The 16,251-nt window shown below is 45.0% G+C and overlaps 1 protein-coding gene across 3 annotated transcripts in view; it reads left to right on the top strand.

Annotated features, from left to right (window-relative positions):
• LOC115086762 (nuclear RNA export factor 1-like) overlaps positions 1-16,251 on the top strand; it is a 433,094-nt gene that overhangs the window by 374,805 nt on the left and 42,038 nt on the right. For all 3 annotated transcript variants that reach the window (XM_029593060.1, XM_029593058.1, XM_029593057.1), the window contains one exon: positions 6,043-6,085. In XM_029593060.1, the coding sequence (XP_029448920.1) occupies positions 6,043-6,085 (43 nt within the window). The remainder of the gene's footprint in view (positions 1-6,042; positions 6,086-16,251) is intronic.

Here is a 16,251-nt window from a genome sequence, read left to right as displayed (position 1 = left end):
GCTCCCCAAAGAACAAGGTGGTATGGCACTCCCAAATCTTAGAGTTTATTATTGGGCAGCCCGCCTTTTATGCTTCAAATTTTGGTTTGTCCATTTAGCTATCCCCTGGGCTCAGTTGGAGCATTTGCAGTCCAACATAATAGACTTAATGATGCTACCATTTATCCTGCCCGTATCCCCTTTTCGGAGAAAAGTGACCAGAAGGAGTCCGATTCTAGCTCATGCTCTCCAGATTTGGAGGCAAGTTCAAGAATTCTTGGGGACGGAGGCGGAGACGTGATCTCCAATGGCCCCAATTTAAGGAAATTCTCTTATCTTTTCTCCGGTTTTTCGGGAGTAGAGGGAATGTGGTTTGTGCTCTGTAGCCCAACTTTGAGAAGATGGAGTGTCAGCAGTTTTGAATCTCTCCACCAGGAATTTAATCTTCCTGAGCATACTCTAGCTAATTATTTATAGCTCCAGCAATCTTTGTCCTCTCTTATCAATCTCTGTTTCCTCAAGAGTTCTAAATGGGATGGAAACCTTTTTTCGGATCCTGAAGCCAAAGCTAAGGGTATCAACGTCAATTTACTGGGGAATCCTGATGGGCAAGTATGGAAGGGAGACCTTGAAGTCTTAATCGCTGGAACTTGAATCTGGGTACAGATCTGACTGCTAAAACCTGGGCTGCTATTTGGACTGCCACACATCGTAGTTTACTCTGCCAATGCCAAGTGGGGCTGATGGTTCAGCTATTGCACAGTATGTACCGCACTCTGCTCTTTTATTCAAAAATTTTTGCAGACTCCATCCCTCAGTATTGGAGGGAATGCAGCTTAAGTGGCACATATCCTCATATGTGATGGCATTGTCCAGGAGTAAATCAGTTCTGGTCTTTGGTTACATAAGAGATTGCAGAAATATTGAACCTCCCCATACATATTGCCCCATTGACTGGACTGTTGAGTCATTGGGAGGGCTCGTTGGTTCCTGGTAAACACAGAAAGTTAATTAGCCATCTTTTACGAATGCTACATTCTGGAAACGTAATCCCATGGACTCTCCCTGGGTAACATCAAGCTAGGTTGAGAGAACATAGTACAAATCTCATTGTTGTGTGAGTTTCCTCACTCCGAAGGACATCATACCTTCACAAGAGTGTACTGTTCTCTTCGTACGTCTCACTCTGCATGTCAAAGTGGCCCCTAACCCCTACACTACTACCTAAACCTCACCTCGAGTTATTAGATGGCCTCCTATAGTAGCATAAATAGCTGCTTACCATGGTGCCACCCCCAGAGGCATTCTCTCTTTCTGCCCCCCCCCCCCCCCCCCCCTCCCTGCACATCTCAGGCCCTTCCCCAGCCTAATAATGCCCAAAACACAATTTGCGAAAAAAATCACAATTTGCCTTATGGGCACATCGCACAGCTTAACACCAATGAAAAGGTGTAGTTACTTTTGGCGTTAAAACTGTGTGATATGACTTCGTACTTGGCGAAGCTAGCCCACTTTTCCAAAAATCCCACCCCCAACTCCTCCCCTTTTAAAAATTAGCATTGCACCATGCATTATGGTGCTTTTCGCATGTGTTAAGGTATTTTTCGCATGCCATAACGTGACTTGGAAAATAACCCCCATACAGGCCAATACAGTAAAGTGCGGCCGCAGTTACCCTGCTTCTAACCCGCTTTCTACTCACAATTTGGCCGCGTTAGTCCAACCCGCGATTCACTATCCCCTTTAACCCATCCTTACCACCTCTTTAAATCAATGGGTAACCCTTTCCGCCCGCGGCATGTATATGAGATGTAAACGATCAGATTAGCTATTCCCTCCCACACAGTAACGCGCGGCCCGATTATCACTTTTTAAACCTGCAGTTTTGCTGCGCGTTTAACCTGCTAATTTACCGCCTACCCTACCCCTGCATTAGTGTGGAGTGTCAGGCAAGCCGAGATGAAATTTCACGGGCCACGGAGCAGCCCCAGCCAGCCCCGCTTCACTGCCTGACCCCCTAACTCCCCGGGACAAGACCGAGCAAACTTTCTGCCAGCCCCCGCTCACCTGCCCTGGCCGCGTCCATCTCCCGCGCTGACAGCTCCGGAGCAGCCCCAGCCAGCCCCGCTTCACTGCCTGACTCCCTAACTCCCCGGGACAAGACCAAGCAAACTTTCCACCAGCCCCCGCTCACCTGCCCTGGCCGCGTCCATGGATGCCGATCTCCCGCGCTGAGAGCTCCTGAGCAGCCCCAGGGGCTGACTGACCCCCTAACTCCTCCCCCTCCAGGACTCCTTCCTCTCAACAGGCCAGGCCACCCTCCCTGAGCCCCTGACCCCCCCCCCCCCCCCAACTCCCCCCAAACTTTCCGCCAGCCCCCGCTCACCTGCCCTGGCCGTGTCCATCTCCCACGCTGACAGCTCCGGAGCAGCCCCAGTCCTCTCTCCCCTCCTCCCGGGGGTAGCCGGCGGCGGCGAGAGCGGCTTCGGCAGCCCAGGGCGGATCGGGCGCTCCCCATGGCTCCCTATTCTCTAAAAGGTAATGCGTGCACGCCGTGACCTCGGACGAACAGTCGGGCGCTCAGGTCACGGCGTGCGACATCAGAGGTCACGGCGTGCATGTATTACCTTTTAGAGAAGAGGGAGCCATGGGGAGCGCCCGATCCGCCCCGGGCTGCCGAAGCTGCTCTCGCCGCCGCCGGCTACCCCCGGGAGGAGGGGAGAGAGGACTGGGGCTGCTCCGGAGCTGTCAGCGTGGGAGATGGACACGGCCAGGGCAGGTGAGGGGGCTGGCGGAAAGTTGGGGGGGAGCCAGGGGGTGGCTAGGGCTCAGGGGGAGGATGGCCTGGCCTGTTGAGAGGAAGGAGTCCTGGAGGGGGAGGAGTTAGAGGGTCAGTCAGCACTTCTCCTGTATCCACTTCCTGGTACCTGTCATTTCAAATGTCATTTGAAATGACAGGTACCAGCGCACCCAGGATACTGTATAGGCGCTGTATAAGCGCCTATACAGTAAAATGGATTGCGCTTCATGGACGCTCGTTGGACGCTGCTAGTATTTGCATGCAATTTTAATACAGTATCGAGCGGTAGGTGTGCGTGCGGCAAACGCGGGTGCGCCCGACACTAAATCACCTCCTCCTACCGCTCCTTACTGTATTGGCCTGAAGTTTGTAAAGAAATTGTAGGCTCATGATTAATGCTGACATACTAATTCTCATTACTAAGATGCTCCAACATAACCTGCTGGTATTTGTCCCGATCCTGAACAACTATAGCACCCCCCTTTTCAGCATATTTTATGACCAATTCTGAAGACTCTGTTAAAGTAGACAATGCTTTTCTCTGTGTGTTAGTCAAGTTATGATAATGAGGTCTATCCTTTAATTCCATGGCCTCAGGATCTTTTAGTACCAATTGCTGAAATGTTGAAAGAACGGCAATTAGAACACAGTTTTCAAAGCTATTCACCTGAGTAATTAGCAATTTACCTAAGTGTAGAGCTCCTGCCAGATGCCTACTATGAATCATTCAGAATATACCAATTGTGTAAGGAGGAAACAGTGAAAATGTAAGTAGGTAGATCCATCTTGTAGGAGAGAGTATTTGGTAGGTTCCTCTGGTATATAAAGCCAGGCCACCATCTTAGGTTTTGGATTTTCTGTTTTTCCTTCCAGAGACACAATACCCATGGCTGTCCGCTGATTTTTCTGTTTAAGTCTAAATATCTTCATTCAGCCTTTTAGTTGGATGGGAGTTTCTTTTCACTCTCCCAATCCTCTTTCCCTATCTTTTCAATTGACTAAGTTCTGAGTACCCATTAACTAGAGACTCAGTTAAGTTATTTTCTATGTTGCTCTAACATTAAGGGAGGGGTTGCTTCCCTGAAAAAGGAACCTGCGGATCGTCAGTATCCAGAGGAGAGATGACTTACAGCCATTCAGAAGAGAAAGAGGTTGGGGTGGACCCCACTAGGGCTCATGAATATCTACTGGAGATTTGGAGAAGAGGAGGAACAGCAGTATTGTTAAGATACTGGACGGGAGAAGAGGAGAATAATTGGTACCATTCAGGAACTGTGAGGAAACTAAGGAGCTCAGAGGAGAAAGCATCGAGGGTGTAAGAGATAAATGACTGTATATAAATGGATTTCATCTGTAATACTTTACCAACATTGAAAGGAAAGCACTAATTTGCCCTATGCCAATGGGATGGGAGAATCATCAGATTAAAGACTGAATTAATCGGCTTTAACATCTTAAACTTGAAACAAGACTTTGAGAAGTCAAATGTATTAAAAAGTATTTGCAACATCAATAAGCAAACTAAAAAGCTGTAAAGACTCTTTTAATCATTTCACAGTATATCAGTAAAAGTATTCTTGGAAACCAAAGTCAGATTCCACTGTGTTTTTACTGCACAATGACTAATGCATATCATCATCATAGCGGTATACAAGTACTTGCATGTCAAGGTTCATACCATTGGAGCCATGGCAGAGTACGTGGCCCTTCTAAGATTATTTATTTATTTGATTTATATTCTGTTTTTTTCAGGCACATGAAAGTAAATTACATTCAGGTACTGTAGGTATTTCTCTGTTTCTAGAGGGCTAACGATGTAAGGGCCTGATTTATGAAGGCTTTTCTCCCATTCTGTGTAAATGAGGCCCTAAGTTTGAACCTGAGGTAATGGAGGGTGAAGTGACTTGTCCAAGGTTACAAGCAGCAGCAATGGGATTTGAACCTTGGCTTACCTGGTTTGCATCCCTCTGCTCTATCCATTAAGCCACTGGTTCTCAACACTTGGATATGTGAGACACTGCTCATTTTAATCCACAGCAAAAATAAAAGTAATAATGAACTAATTTAAAAAAATGTTATTTTTTTTGTAAACTTTATACCAGAGCAGGATATAAATCTTCACAGAATACACTTACCTCCCCCAGGAGACGTTTTCTTTTATTAGCTTAATTAAGGTACTGAGAAGGTCCCTATGCAATGCCTATATGACAGCACAAACCCACATTTGCTCAGTAAAGCTTCTGAAAGCTCTAGAACAGGAGTGGCTAACTCCAGTTCTCAAGAATCACAAATAGGCCTGGTTTTTCAGGATATCCACATGAATAGGCATGAGATAGATTTGCATACAATAGTCAGTGCATGCAAATTTTTCTCATGCATATTCATTTTGGATATCCTGAACACCAGACCTGTTTGTGGCTCTTGAGGACCACAGTTGGCCTTCCCTGCTCTAGAATCAGAAGTCAAAGCTTCTGACCAGGGCTGTCTCTGATGACATCACCCCACCTGTGAAACTCTAACATCCGGTTAGATTTAGCCACTGAAAAAGTGGGCATTTTTGGAGATAGGATTGGGTCCACAGAAGATCTTAACTGCTGATTTTCAGTACTAGCTTCTAAATTTAGGTCCCTAAACTTGAATGCAATATTACTGACCTAAATCTAGTTGGCTAGATTTTGACTAGCTAGATTTAGGTTAATTTTCACTTATAACTTACTTACCTAAGTCGGACGCTCAGTGTCTTTATGGTAATCCAACCTATTTGCCGTAATCATAGCTCTCTGAAGGTAACATTTATAAATTCACTGAACCCATGCAGTGGCCCTGGTCAAAGATTAAATCCATTTTTTGTTAAAGGAAATGTTTAATTTGGAAAAGAATAGTCTGTTGCATGTATTGATATGCAATAAGCCCAATTCAGGTTTCAGGCAAAAGAGTGCAAAAACCTGTATATGTTCATTACTTTGAAATTCTGCTGCTTGGGATCATGGATTTAATTTTCTGCAATTTCTGAAAGGAAAAATTCCATAGAAAAAATCATGTAAGCAAAAATGTGCAGAAGCACTCTGAAACTTGTATCCAATTCTTAAATTTAGTACTGGTAGGCAGTAATCCCTCAATGCTTTTTTATATAAGATTTTGGCTTGCACAGTCTTGCCTTTCTGTGCACATATGCATGGAGTCACACCACTGTGGTCACAAATTTTACAAAATTGGACACTTATGAAAGTATTAGTGAAAGATTATTAAATTACTTGTTTCAGGAAACCATGCTGTGTTTTACCGTAGGAGGGATATTTAAGGAAGGTAAGTAGTGCATTGTATTTCTTATCATTGGCAAATATACTGCAATAAATCATTTTGTCAAAACTAAAAGTTCTTTATGACATTGTTTACATGAAATTGGAGTGTTAGGTTAAAAAGGTTCAGAAATTCATTTGTATTTCATATGAGTTATTTTGCTATATAAAATCCTGGAAAACTTTCATCCTTTCTTCTTCAGGGGGCAACAGCAGCACATACAGTACCTTGTTTCTGTTCCCTCCCACTACCATGCTTTGTCTTTTCTGCAGTATGGTTCAGTGGCACAACCACAGGTGGGCCATAGTCCCCCCACTTTCTGCTCAGTCGCATCCAATCAGAGCTGCCCCAACATCAGAAGAGACCGGAAGAATGCAGATTCCCATTCCACAGCGGATCCCATTGCGGATTCCCATTCCACAGCGACCAAAGGAGAGGGCTGCCACAGATCCCTTTCCACAGTCGCTGAAGGAGAGGGCCTGCTGCACCAGGACCACTGCAGATCCCATCCTGTGGCAGCTGAATAAGAGGGCCTACAACATAGCCACTAAAAAAAGGGTCTGGTGGTGGCTGAAGAAATGGCCCTGTGTGTATGAGAGTGGGAGCCTCTGTATTTGTCTAAGGGAGCCTGAGAGAGTGAGAACTTGTATGTGTATGAGAGAGTCTGTGAGGGAAAGCATGTGAGAGTGAGAGCTTGGGCATATGTGTGAGAGATAGGAGTGATAGTGGGAGCCTGTGAGAGTGGGAGCCTGTGTGTGGGGTGGGGAGCAAATCCTGTGAGAGAGCACATGTGAGCTCTTGTGTTTGTAGGAGAACTTGTGAGAGTGAGAGCTTGTATGTGTGTTAGAATGAGAACTTGTGTGGGTGGGAGGAAAGGAAGAAAATAGGAGGCTAGGGAAGAAACAGAAAGAGAAGAGATACCCTTTAAAAAGGATTTAGGTAAAAACCAAAGGGGGGATTGGAAAATAGAGATATGAACCAACTGATTAGAAAAATATGAAGATCAGACAGCAAAGGTAAAAAACAAAAATTATTTTGAGTTTTTAGTAATTGGAATATGCTATATTTAGGGATGTGCATTTTTTATATTTTTGTATTTTGCTCTTTAGAGTTCCACTGTTCAGAGTCTGGTTTCTTGGGATGTCTATTTCTGGAGCTAGCATTAAGTCTTGCCACGCGTCAAGGGCTCACTTAAAAAAAAAAAAAAAAAAAAAAAACCCCAAAAAATCTGCTTTCTCTGGTTCTTTCTACTTTTAGTATCGTCGCGATACTAAGTAGGAGGAGCCACAGAAAACAGCACTATGAAAAAAGAAATTGACGGCAGCCAGCTTAAGAAAATGGATGCTCGATTTACCAGTGTCTGCTTTCCTAACCCGAGGCTGTGTGCAGGTTATGAAAACAGGCGCTGTAAATTGAGCGTCCGTTTTCCTAACCCATGGCTGTGCGGACAGCCAGGTCTCGGGCGCCCAATGTCAAGGATGTGCTAGGGACGCACAATTGATCCCTAGTGCATTCTTTTTAGCGCAGCACGTCAATACTGGATTGGGCTCCCAGGAAATCTGGCTGTACGCATGTTAAAAAAACGGGCTCTTGAATAAAGTGCTAACATTAATATTATAAAGAGATTGGGTTTGTTTTTTTGGTTATTTGTTGTTGTGTTTGTTGTTGACCCCAGCAGTGTCTTGCTGCTCCTTTGGGCTTCCATCTGGAACCAGGGCTGGGATATGTGGTATTATGGAATTCATTCAGAACTTGCCAGAGATTTTTTTCCCCTTTTTTATATCTCCTCCTAACTTGTGCATAGTCCCTTTGGCCAGGGGTATTATGCACCCGGGCTTCTTCCAGAGCCTTGCAATCAACGGCCATAAAACTAGCCATTAGGTGATGCCATTGCATAATGGCTGAGATTCTCTCCATCAGGTTCTGTGAATGCTATTCCCAGAGCCTTCCTAGTCCTAGCCCCTTTCCTCATCAGCTCCACCAACTAACATGCTAGCCCAACCCTCATCTCTCTCCAACATCCCCCGTTCAGGTCCTACACCCAATACCCTCCCCTTCTAATGACTCATACAATTTTGTATATAACAAGTGTACATATTTCTCCCTCGAATCCCAACTCATATCCTATCCCTGTGTCTTTTTGCACCCTCCCCCTGCCCCCCCATTTGTCTCGACTACCCCCCTCCATCCCTCCCTTTAGTTATTTAGTTATTTATTAGTTATTCAGTTATTTATTCTGTTACTGCGTTTATGTTATACACCGTTCTCTGTAAAGGCTACGCCTATATATCTTTTGTTGCAAGTTACTTGTAAACCGGCACGATGTGCAAACGGTTGCCGGTATATAAAATTAAATAAATAAATAAATAAAAAATAAATAGCCAATTCAGGCCAGGATTCATCATTCTGTGTGGAATGATGAACCCTGCGTTACAGGGGGCCGGGACAGGCAGCAAACAAGGACAGGCGGTCAAACAAGCACAGATCAAGCCAGGAATCAGTCCAAGAATGGTCAGGCAAAGCAAAGATCAAGCCAAAAGTCAATCAGTAGCATGGTCAGACGAAACAGGGGTCAAGCCAGAAGTCGATCAGTAGCGAAGACTAGGACTGGGTAGAAACAGGAACCGGGAACAAGGACGAGAACGAGTACCAGGAGTGTAGGCGGGATCAGGAACAAGCAACGAGCACACGACAAGCGTGGAGACCTGTTGCCAAGGCAAGGAAGCATTGGCTGGGCCCAGCCTTAAGTACCGGGACCCAGTGATGTCATCATCCGGGCCCGAGGGGTGGTTTCCCTCCGCGGCCCCTTTAAAGCAGAGACAGATGTGCACGCCTAGGAGGCGGCATGGCGCAGGACGGCGGAGTCTCCCCTCGGGCCATGTGGGGAGACACGCCATGGAGCTAAGGAGTCCACGGAGGAGCCGGGGATGCTGGAGGGAGCGGGGGAGTTGGGGTGGAGCGGGGGAGTGTGCATTGCTTCTGCTGTCTGTATGGGATGGAGTGGGGAAGATGTTGCGAGGGAGGAGGAACCGGGAGCTGGAGCTAGCAGTTGGGGGTAAGTGGGCCCAGTTGCAGGCCTGCTGCAGCCAGCACACGCAACACCCTGCATACAATGGGTAAAACCAGGACTGAATCACTCTGTCCTGAAAATCTGGAACCAGTTGGCAACCCTACAAGTACAGACCAGCACTGTAGGGAGGGTTACCAATGGTAGGTGATTATCAGGACCAGCAAGACATGGACCAGCAACCCTAGAAGGCAAAAGCCGGAAAGCTGCAGAAGAGCCACAGAGGCAGGGAAAGACCAGAGCATATTTACTCTCCTGTTGTCAGGCAGTAAGGAGAGTCCCACTGGTTTGGCCCTGATTGTTGATAGTATATAAGGAGAGCAACAGAGAGACACCTTTGCTAGTACAACAGATTCCTGAGATATATCCTCCAAAACCTCTGCAGTCCTGCTTCAGTGTTCCTCCTCTGCATCCACCTCTGAAGTCCAGTTCCAGTGTTGTTGTTCTGCAGCCCTGCTTCAGAGTTTCTGTTTCATATTCCACCCTGCAGTCCTCCTCCAGTGGTACAGCTTCATGCCTAGACACCTCCCAAGCTAGGCCTGGTTCTACTGACCTTGGCTTAACCTTCATCTAGCCATCCAGCCTCTTCAGATATACCTCTTCTTAATATACCATTCGCTAGTGACCAGACATATCCTGACAGCTTGTACCAGCCCAAAACCAGAGACTAAGCTAGGATGAAACAGTCAGCTGGAATGTCTAACTCTTCGAAGAACTTAATAAATAAATACTATTCAAACAATGCTGACTCAGTTTCTCAGCCTCCAACAGAAGGCTAATACTTTGCAGGACCCTAACCCAATTCAAACTGAAAAGTCATCCCTGGCCATCCATCTGTTCACAGAGCTTCAGATGACACTCATAGAAAAATTAGATGAACCAAAAAAGGAGTTCTGTGGATTCTTCAATAAGTGTAGACTCTGATTTCAACTACATCTATGTAATTATAAAACAGCCTCTCTAAGTGGTTGTCATTAACAGCCCACCTTCAAAAGAGGCCTTCCTTGAGCGGGGCTACTCCACTGTTGGAGCAAGATAGTCCAATCCTTGACCTTGTGGAATAATTTGTAGCTGACATTTCTCAGGCCTTGGGGAAACAGATTGGGTCCAGTTAGAAAAGAATAGTCTTATGCATCTCTGTGAAGTTCAGTAGACAGTGGTAGAGTACACTGCAAAATTTCATCACTGCACCGCTGATCTGGAATGGCATGAACCAGCACTTTGGGCTCATTTTAAAGGGATCTTTTTGCAAGCCACATATAGGATGAGCTAACATAGCTGGACCCTTCAGGGAAACCGAAGGTTCTCAACATCCTTTGTATCTAAATTGACAGACACTTGACAGAATGGAATCAGGAGAATAAGCTAGATGACCATGATCCTGAAAAAAGTGTATTGTCCTCCAGATGAACCCATGATTATTGACAGCACAAGGTATCAGCTGTCAGAAGAGGAAAAGGAGATATGCCATTGAGAAAGCCTCTGCCTCTGTTGTGGGCTCAGGGTACACCAGTGAGTCAGCTGTTCCCACAGGCCAGAAACTCATCGGAGCACCCAAGGTGGGAAAAGGACAGTCCCTCCTTCAGTAGAGGGAAGGAGTGCAGGATAAGCACTGATAAGCCCTCTTGGACCCAACATTACTAAGAACTTATACCTCCTATATGATAATTCCAGATTGGATATTTTAGAAGGGGGAGGAACTACTGGCTCTCATCATAATTGTTTCAAGAATTTCAGTGTGTTTCTTAGACCTCATGCTTACTGTCCCACCCAACGGACCTGTCCCACCCCACCGTCCGCACCTCACTGACCAGATCCAGCCTGCCTAAGCTAAGAAAATCCAGGCCGCAGCCTGCAGGTAAGTCACCTAAGCCAATACTTCCTCTACTTGGGGAAGGGGGAGGGTGGAAATCATCAGTGAGCTGCGGGACAGAGAGGACAATGGCTGGGCAAATTATACAGCAGAGGGGGCGGGGGAGAGAGGAACAGTCCTGAGGGGAGAAGGAGAATAGGAACTCTTGATAGCATGGCATGGAGGGAGAAAAGAATTGGTTGGAGAGGACAATAGGGATAGACTGAGGGATTAACTGAAACTGAGCATGGAAATTTGGGGATGCATCTGAAGGCGAGAGCAGGTATTGGGGGATTGAGTGGGAAAGCAGGAATATGGGGGAGGGGGGAGGGGAGACAATGGGATAAGGTGAGAAGGATGCCTATGGAGAAGAGAGCAGAGATTCTGGGATTGAGTTGGGGGAGGGGTGAGAGAGTGGCCCTGGGCAGAGAGAAGAATCAGATTGGGTTACTCTTGAGGGAATTCTGTGCAGAATTTTATTTTTTTGCGCAGAATTTTAAGCTATCCAGTGGACCATAAGCGGAGCTCATCCCTTTCGTGGACAAAGTGGAAGGAGGAGAGAGAAGGAGCCTGTGTTGAGTGCATGTTTGCCAGAGAGAGATGGAGCCTATGTGAGAGGGAGGGTTTTGGGAATGTCTTTCTTTTATGTTTGTACAAGCCGTTAAGCCCGTTAAAACGGGCAACATTAATTTTTTTTTCAGTCCATTTTCGAACACAGCACCCTTCTACACTTTTTCTCCCTCACTCCCCCTTCCCCTCGTTCACTCACCCCTTCCCTCCACTCAGTCTTACTCACCCTCTGTCTCCCACTGCCTCCCTCCCCTCACTCTCACCTCCCTCCCCTTCCCTAAGTCACTCCCCACCCTCTCTCAATCCCATCCCCTCTCCCTCAGCCCTCCTCCACTCCCTTTTTCTCTGCTCCACAACTTCTTACCCTTCCACTTATTCACATCCCTCTCTCCTCCCTCCCTCTCCCTTTCCTCGCTACTGGCCGCCGTTCCTCGTCGCCGCTGCCGCCGCCGCCATGTTGATATCCAGTTGACGCTCGCTGAGACCAACGTGCTTGTCCGCACATGCGCATTTGCGGCACGTCGGTCAAGCTTCGTTTATTAGGATAGATTCCCTCTTATCTTCCCTTTCCTTTCCCTTTCACCTTATCCACATCTACTTCCGTCTCCCTCAGTCCTCCTCCTCTTCCTTTTTTTTTCTTCAGCAAAACTTCTGAGTCATTCCACTTCCATTCACTGTCATCTTCTGTTTCTTTCCTCTGAGACCTAATCCACAACCCCTTCCTGCTTTCTCAACCCTTCTAAACTGTTTTTGTTTTGACTATCACCCAGGAGCATGCGCGGGGTGGGGGGGGGGGAGGAAGGGGACTAAAGCAGTGCATAAACTTACTTACTTGCAGGGATCCCGGTTCTCGCTGTGGCTGTCATTTTTTTCCAGCCTTCTGATGCGTGTGCTGGCGGCGGCGGTGGTGTCATTTAGGGCCACAGAATGCAGAAACAGATCGCGCGAGGCAGCAGCGTAACTCATGCAGAGTCAGAGCAGAGAGAAAGCTATGCGGCAGGGCACGTCAGCCAGAGGTCTCTCATCGTGCGAGGCGGCAGCATAACTTAGGAAGAGTCAGAGCAGGGAGAAATTGAACACGCGACGCGGGCACAGAGTCAGAGCAGGAATTTCTCCCTGCAAGAACCGGGATCCCTGCAAGTAAGTAAGTTTATGCACTGCTTTAGTCCCCTTCCCCTCCCCCCCCCCCCCCCCCCGCGCATGCCCCTGGGTGATAGTCAAAACAAAAACAGTTTAGAATGGTTGAGAAAGCGGGAAGGGGTTGTGGATTAGGTCTTAGAAGAATTTTCCCTGCTCTGACTCTGTGCCCACGTTGCGCGTTCGATTTCTCCCTCCTCTGACTCTTCCTGAGTTATGCTGCTGCCTCGCGCGATGAGAGACCTCTGATGTGCTCTGCCTGAGCTCTCTGTGCCGCACATGCGCAGTAGAGCTGCTCTCTACTGCGCATTTGCGGCACGTCGGTCAAGCTTCGTTTATCTAGTTAGATTTTGCACTATTGGGATAACATAAAATTCTGCACACGGTACCAAGCCAAGTTCTTCCCCACCCCCAACTCTTACATCCCCCTCCCTTCCAATCCTCACAGATCATGCTGTCTTCACTATTGCCTGTCCACAGTTACAAATTCTGTGTAGAATTTTAGAATTCTGTGTAGGAAGGGAATTTTGCATGGTACAGTTGTACAGAATTCTTTCAGGAGTAAAATGTGTTGGTTTCTACAGTATTGCATTACATGCAGAGTCTGGCTATTTGTAGTTTCCATTTCAGTTTTTGTATTCTAATTTCTAATTTGCAGTCACTTATTTTGCATTTGGTAAGGGTCTGTGTCTGTGTATGCATGACCAAGGTGAAGTATTCTGCTATTGTTTTGTGTTTAGGGATCTAGAGCAATCCAACTTGTTCTGTTTTCCTGTAGAAGATGTATTGATGTATCTAGCACCTATTGTAATATTTTTCATAGATAGGATTGTTGCTGTTTGAGCCCTGGGAGTTAGTGCTATTATGGTATGGTAATTTTCCTACATATGTTCTGAGTATCTGTTTTACATGGATTTTAGTGTTTGTCTGGTTAGCAACACAGAGGTGCATTTAAATGCAATATGTATATCATAGTAAGAAATATCTAGAAACACATATCTAGTTAGTACAAAATTTTGATTTATCAGTTCACGTGACATGACTTTATGGCAGAAGGAAAAAAATTGTCTGGACACAGTATCATAAATGGAAGCTAAAAGGGAAAAAGAACAGGCAAAGCAAGAAAATTCCTTGCAGAAATATTTTCGTTCACAGCATCAAGACAAAGGTAGTTCAAGGGATCTGTCTGAGACTGAAGCAGAGATGACTGTTTTGCCTACAGTTTCACAATCTGAAGAACATAAGAATATAGAAGATGAACCATGTGAGGTCCAGAAGGATCAAAATTTGAAAGGATGTGAAGAACAACATCCTTGATGGCAAGAAGAACATGCCATCAAGTTGAACTATGGTGATCCTGCTACTTGGGTCAATTTACTACCCAAAAGCAATGAGCGTGTGTGACAAATTTTGGTGGAACATGGACCAGAACAAGTTCTGCAATTTGATTTCCCTAAAGATGGTAATCAAAGAAAATTCTCAACAGTTCATTACAAAAGGAGACTTGCCAATGGAGACGAAATTCCCCATCTGTGGCTACAATGCTCTGTGTTGAACTCTGTGTTTTGCTTTTGTTGCATGCTGTTTACCATTAACACTGGTGCATCGTCTCTTGCTAAGAAAGGTTCCAAAGATTGGAAGAACGTCTGCAATTATAGAAACATAGAAAATGACAGCAGAAGAAGACCAATCGGTCCATCCAGTCTGCCCAGCAAGCTTCACACTTCTTTTTTTTCTAGCATTTCTAGCATTGCACGAGAGAAGTAGTGAACACTTGGAGAACTTTCAAAAGTGGAAGGAATTTGAATTCCAGTTGAAAAACAAGAAAACAATTGATGATGAAAATTTGTGTCTCATTAAACAACAAAAAAAATATTGGCAGCTAATCTTGGAATGACTAATTTCTTTGGTGAGAGTTCTTGATATGCAAAATCTGGTCTTTCAGGGAATACATACAAGATTACACACACCTGTTAATGGAAACTTCCTGAAATTTATCTAGCTTTGATCCAGTTATGGATGAGCACTTTCGTAAGATAAGAAACGCTGAGACACATGTCCACTACCTTGGCAAAGTTATACAAAATGAACTGATTCAGCTTTTATCCAATGCTATCAAAGAGGAAATCTTAATATCTGCCAAGTACGTTTCAATCAATTTAGATTGTACACCAGATGTAGGCCATATTGAACAAATGACCATGATCCTTCGCTTTATGGACATTGATTCAGACCCTGATAATTCTCAACCTGTAAAGGAACATTTCTTGGGAGACCACTGGTGCTGTAATGACAGACACTGTCCTTTGCCAATTAGAAGATGTCATTGCCCATTGAAAACTTGCGTGGTCAAGACTATGATAATGGAAGCAATATGAAAGGGAAAGAAAATGGTGTACCAGGAAGAATTTTGAATATTAATCCATGAGCTTTATTTTTCTTGCAGTGTACACTCTTTGCATTTGGTTGTTAGTGATGCTGCTAAATGTTGCTTGAAAGCAATAGCTTTCTTTAATCTAGTACAAAATGTTTGTGTGTTCTAATGCACCATGTGCCTGCTCTTACAGTGAAACCATTGAGTGAAACAAGATGGGAAAGTCAAATTTATGCATTAAAGCCTCTTTGCTATCAACTAGGTGATATCTATGATGCACTAATTGAAATTGCTGTCATCACTTTATATGCAGACATAAACTGGCAGATAGTTTCCCTAACATATTTCTTGCCCTCCACATCCTCTTAACCCTTCCTCTGTCTGTGGCCAGTAGTGAGCGAAGCTTTTCCAAGCTAAAGTTGGTTAAAACATATATTTGTTCCTCAATGCAAGAAAGACTTGTTGGGCTGGCCACCTTGTCAATAGAAAACGAAATTGCACAAAACCTTTGCTTGAAGAAAATTGTTTCTACATTTGCTAAACTTGAAAGCAAGGAAAGTAAAATTCTGATTTGCAGTCTTTCTGATAACAGATCCTGTATAAAGTGCAGCACAAATTGTTTACATTTGGATTGAATATTTTTTGACCTGTTGACTGTTTATACTGTAAATTGTTTTGTTGTTTTTGAGCAAAAAGTATAGCCTTGGCTTTCGTTCTCCCACTCTATTTTGTTGAATATTTACAGTATTCTGCCTTAAGCTAGACTGGTTAAGTTATTGTACATTATCATTTGCCTTTTCATGTCAATTTTTTTGTTATTAATGCACAATGTAAGTTAATTGCGTGTGTGGAGATAGGAGGGTGGCATGGCTGAAGTTTCGCCTAGGGCACTTAATACCCTTGCACCGGCCCTGGTTCTGGGAAATAATTAGTCTTTAGAACTGAATTGCTGACAAAGGCTAGTCCTTCTGAAATACAGAGACATTTGGAATAATAATGGTTGTTTTGCCTAGATTTAAGCAAGGCTGGTAAACTTGTTTGGTAATAATGCTGAGACAGTCCACGTGACTGAACTAAAAGCTAAAGCAGCCTAATTAGCACTAATTGAGAGCCTGAGTCAGGCTGTGTTTGCAACAGAATTTCGTTGCCTTCTAGAGTGGCGGGGACTACAA

Source organism: Rhinatrema bivittatum, chromosome 3, assembly GCF_901001135.1.
Source record: "Rhinatrema bivittatum chromosome 3, aRhiBiv1.1, whole genome shotgun sequence".
NCBI classification, from domain to species: Eukaryota; Metazoa; Chordata; class Amphibia; order Gymnophiona; family Rhinatrematidae; genus Rhinatrema; species Rhinatrema bivittatum.
The sequence above is the reverse complement of the archived record's forward strand: the minus strand, read 5'-3'. Positions and strand labels throughout refer to the sequence as shown.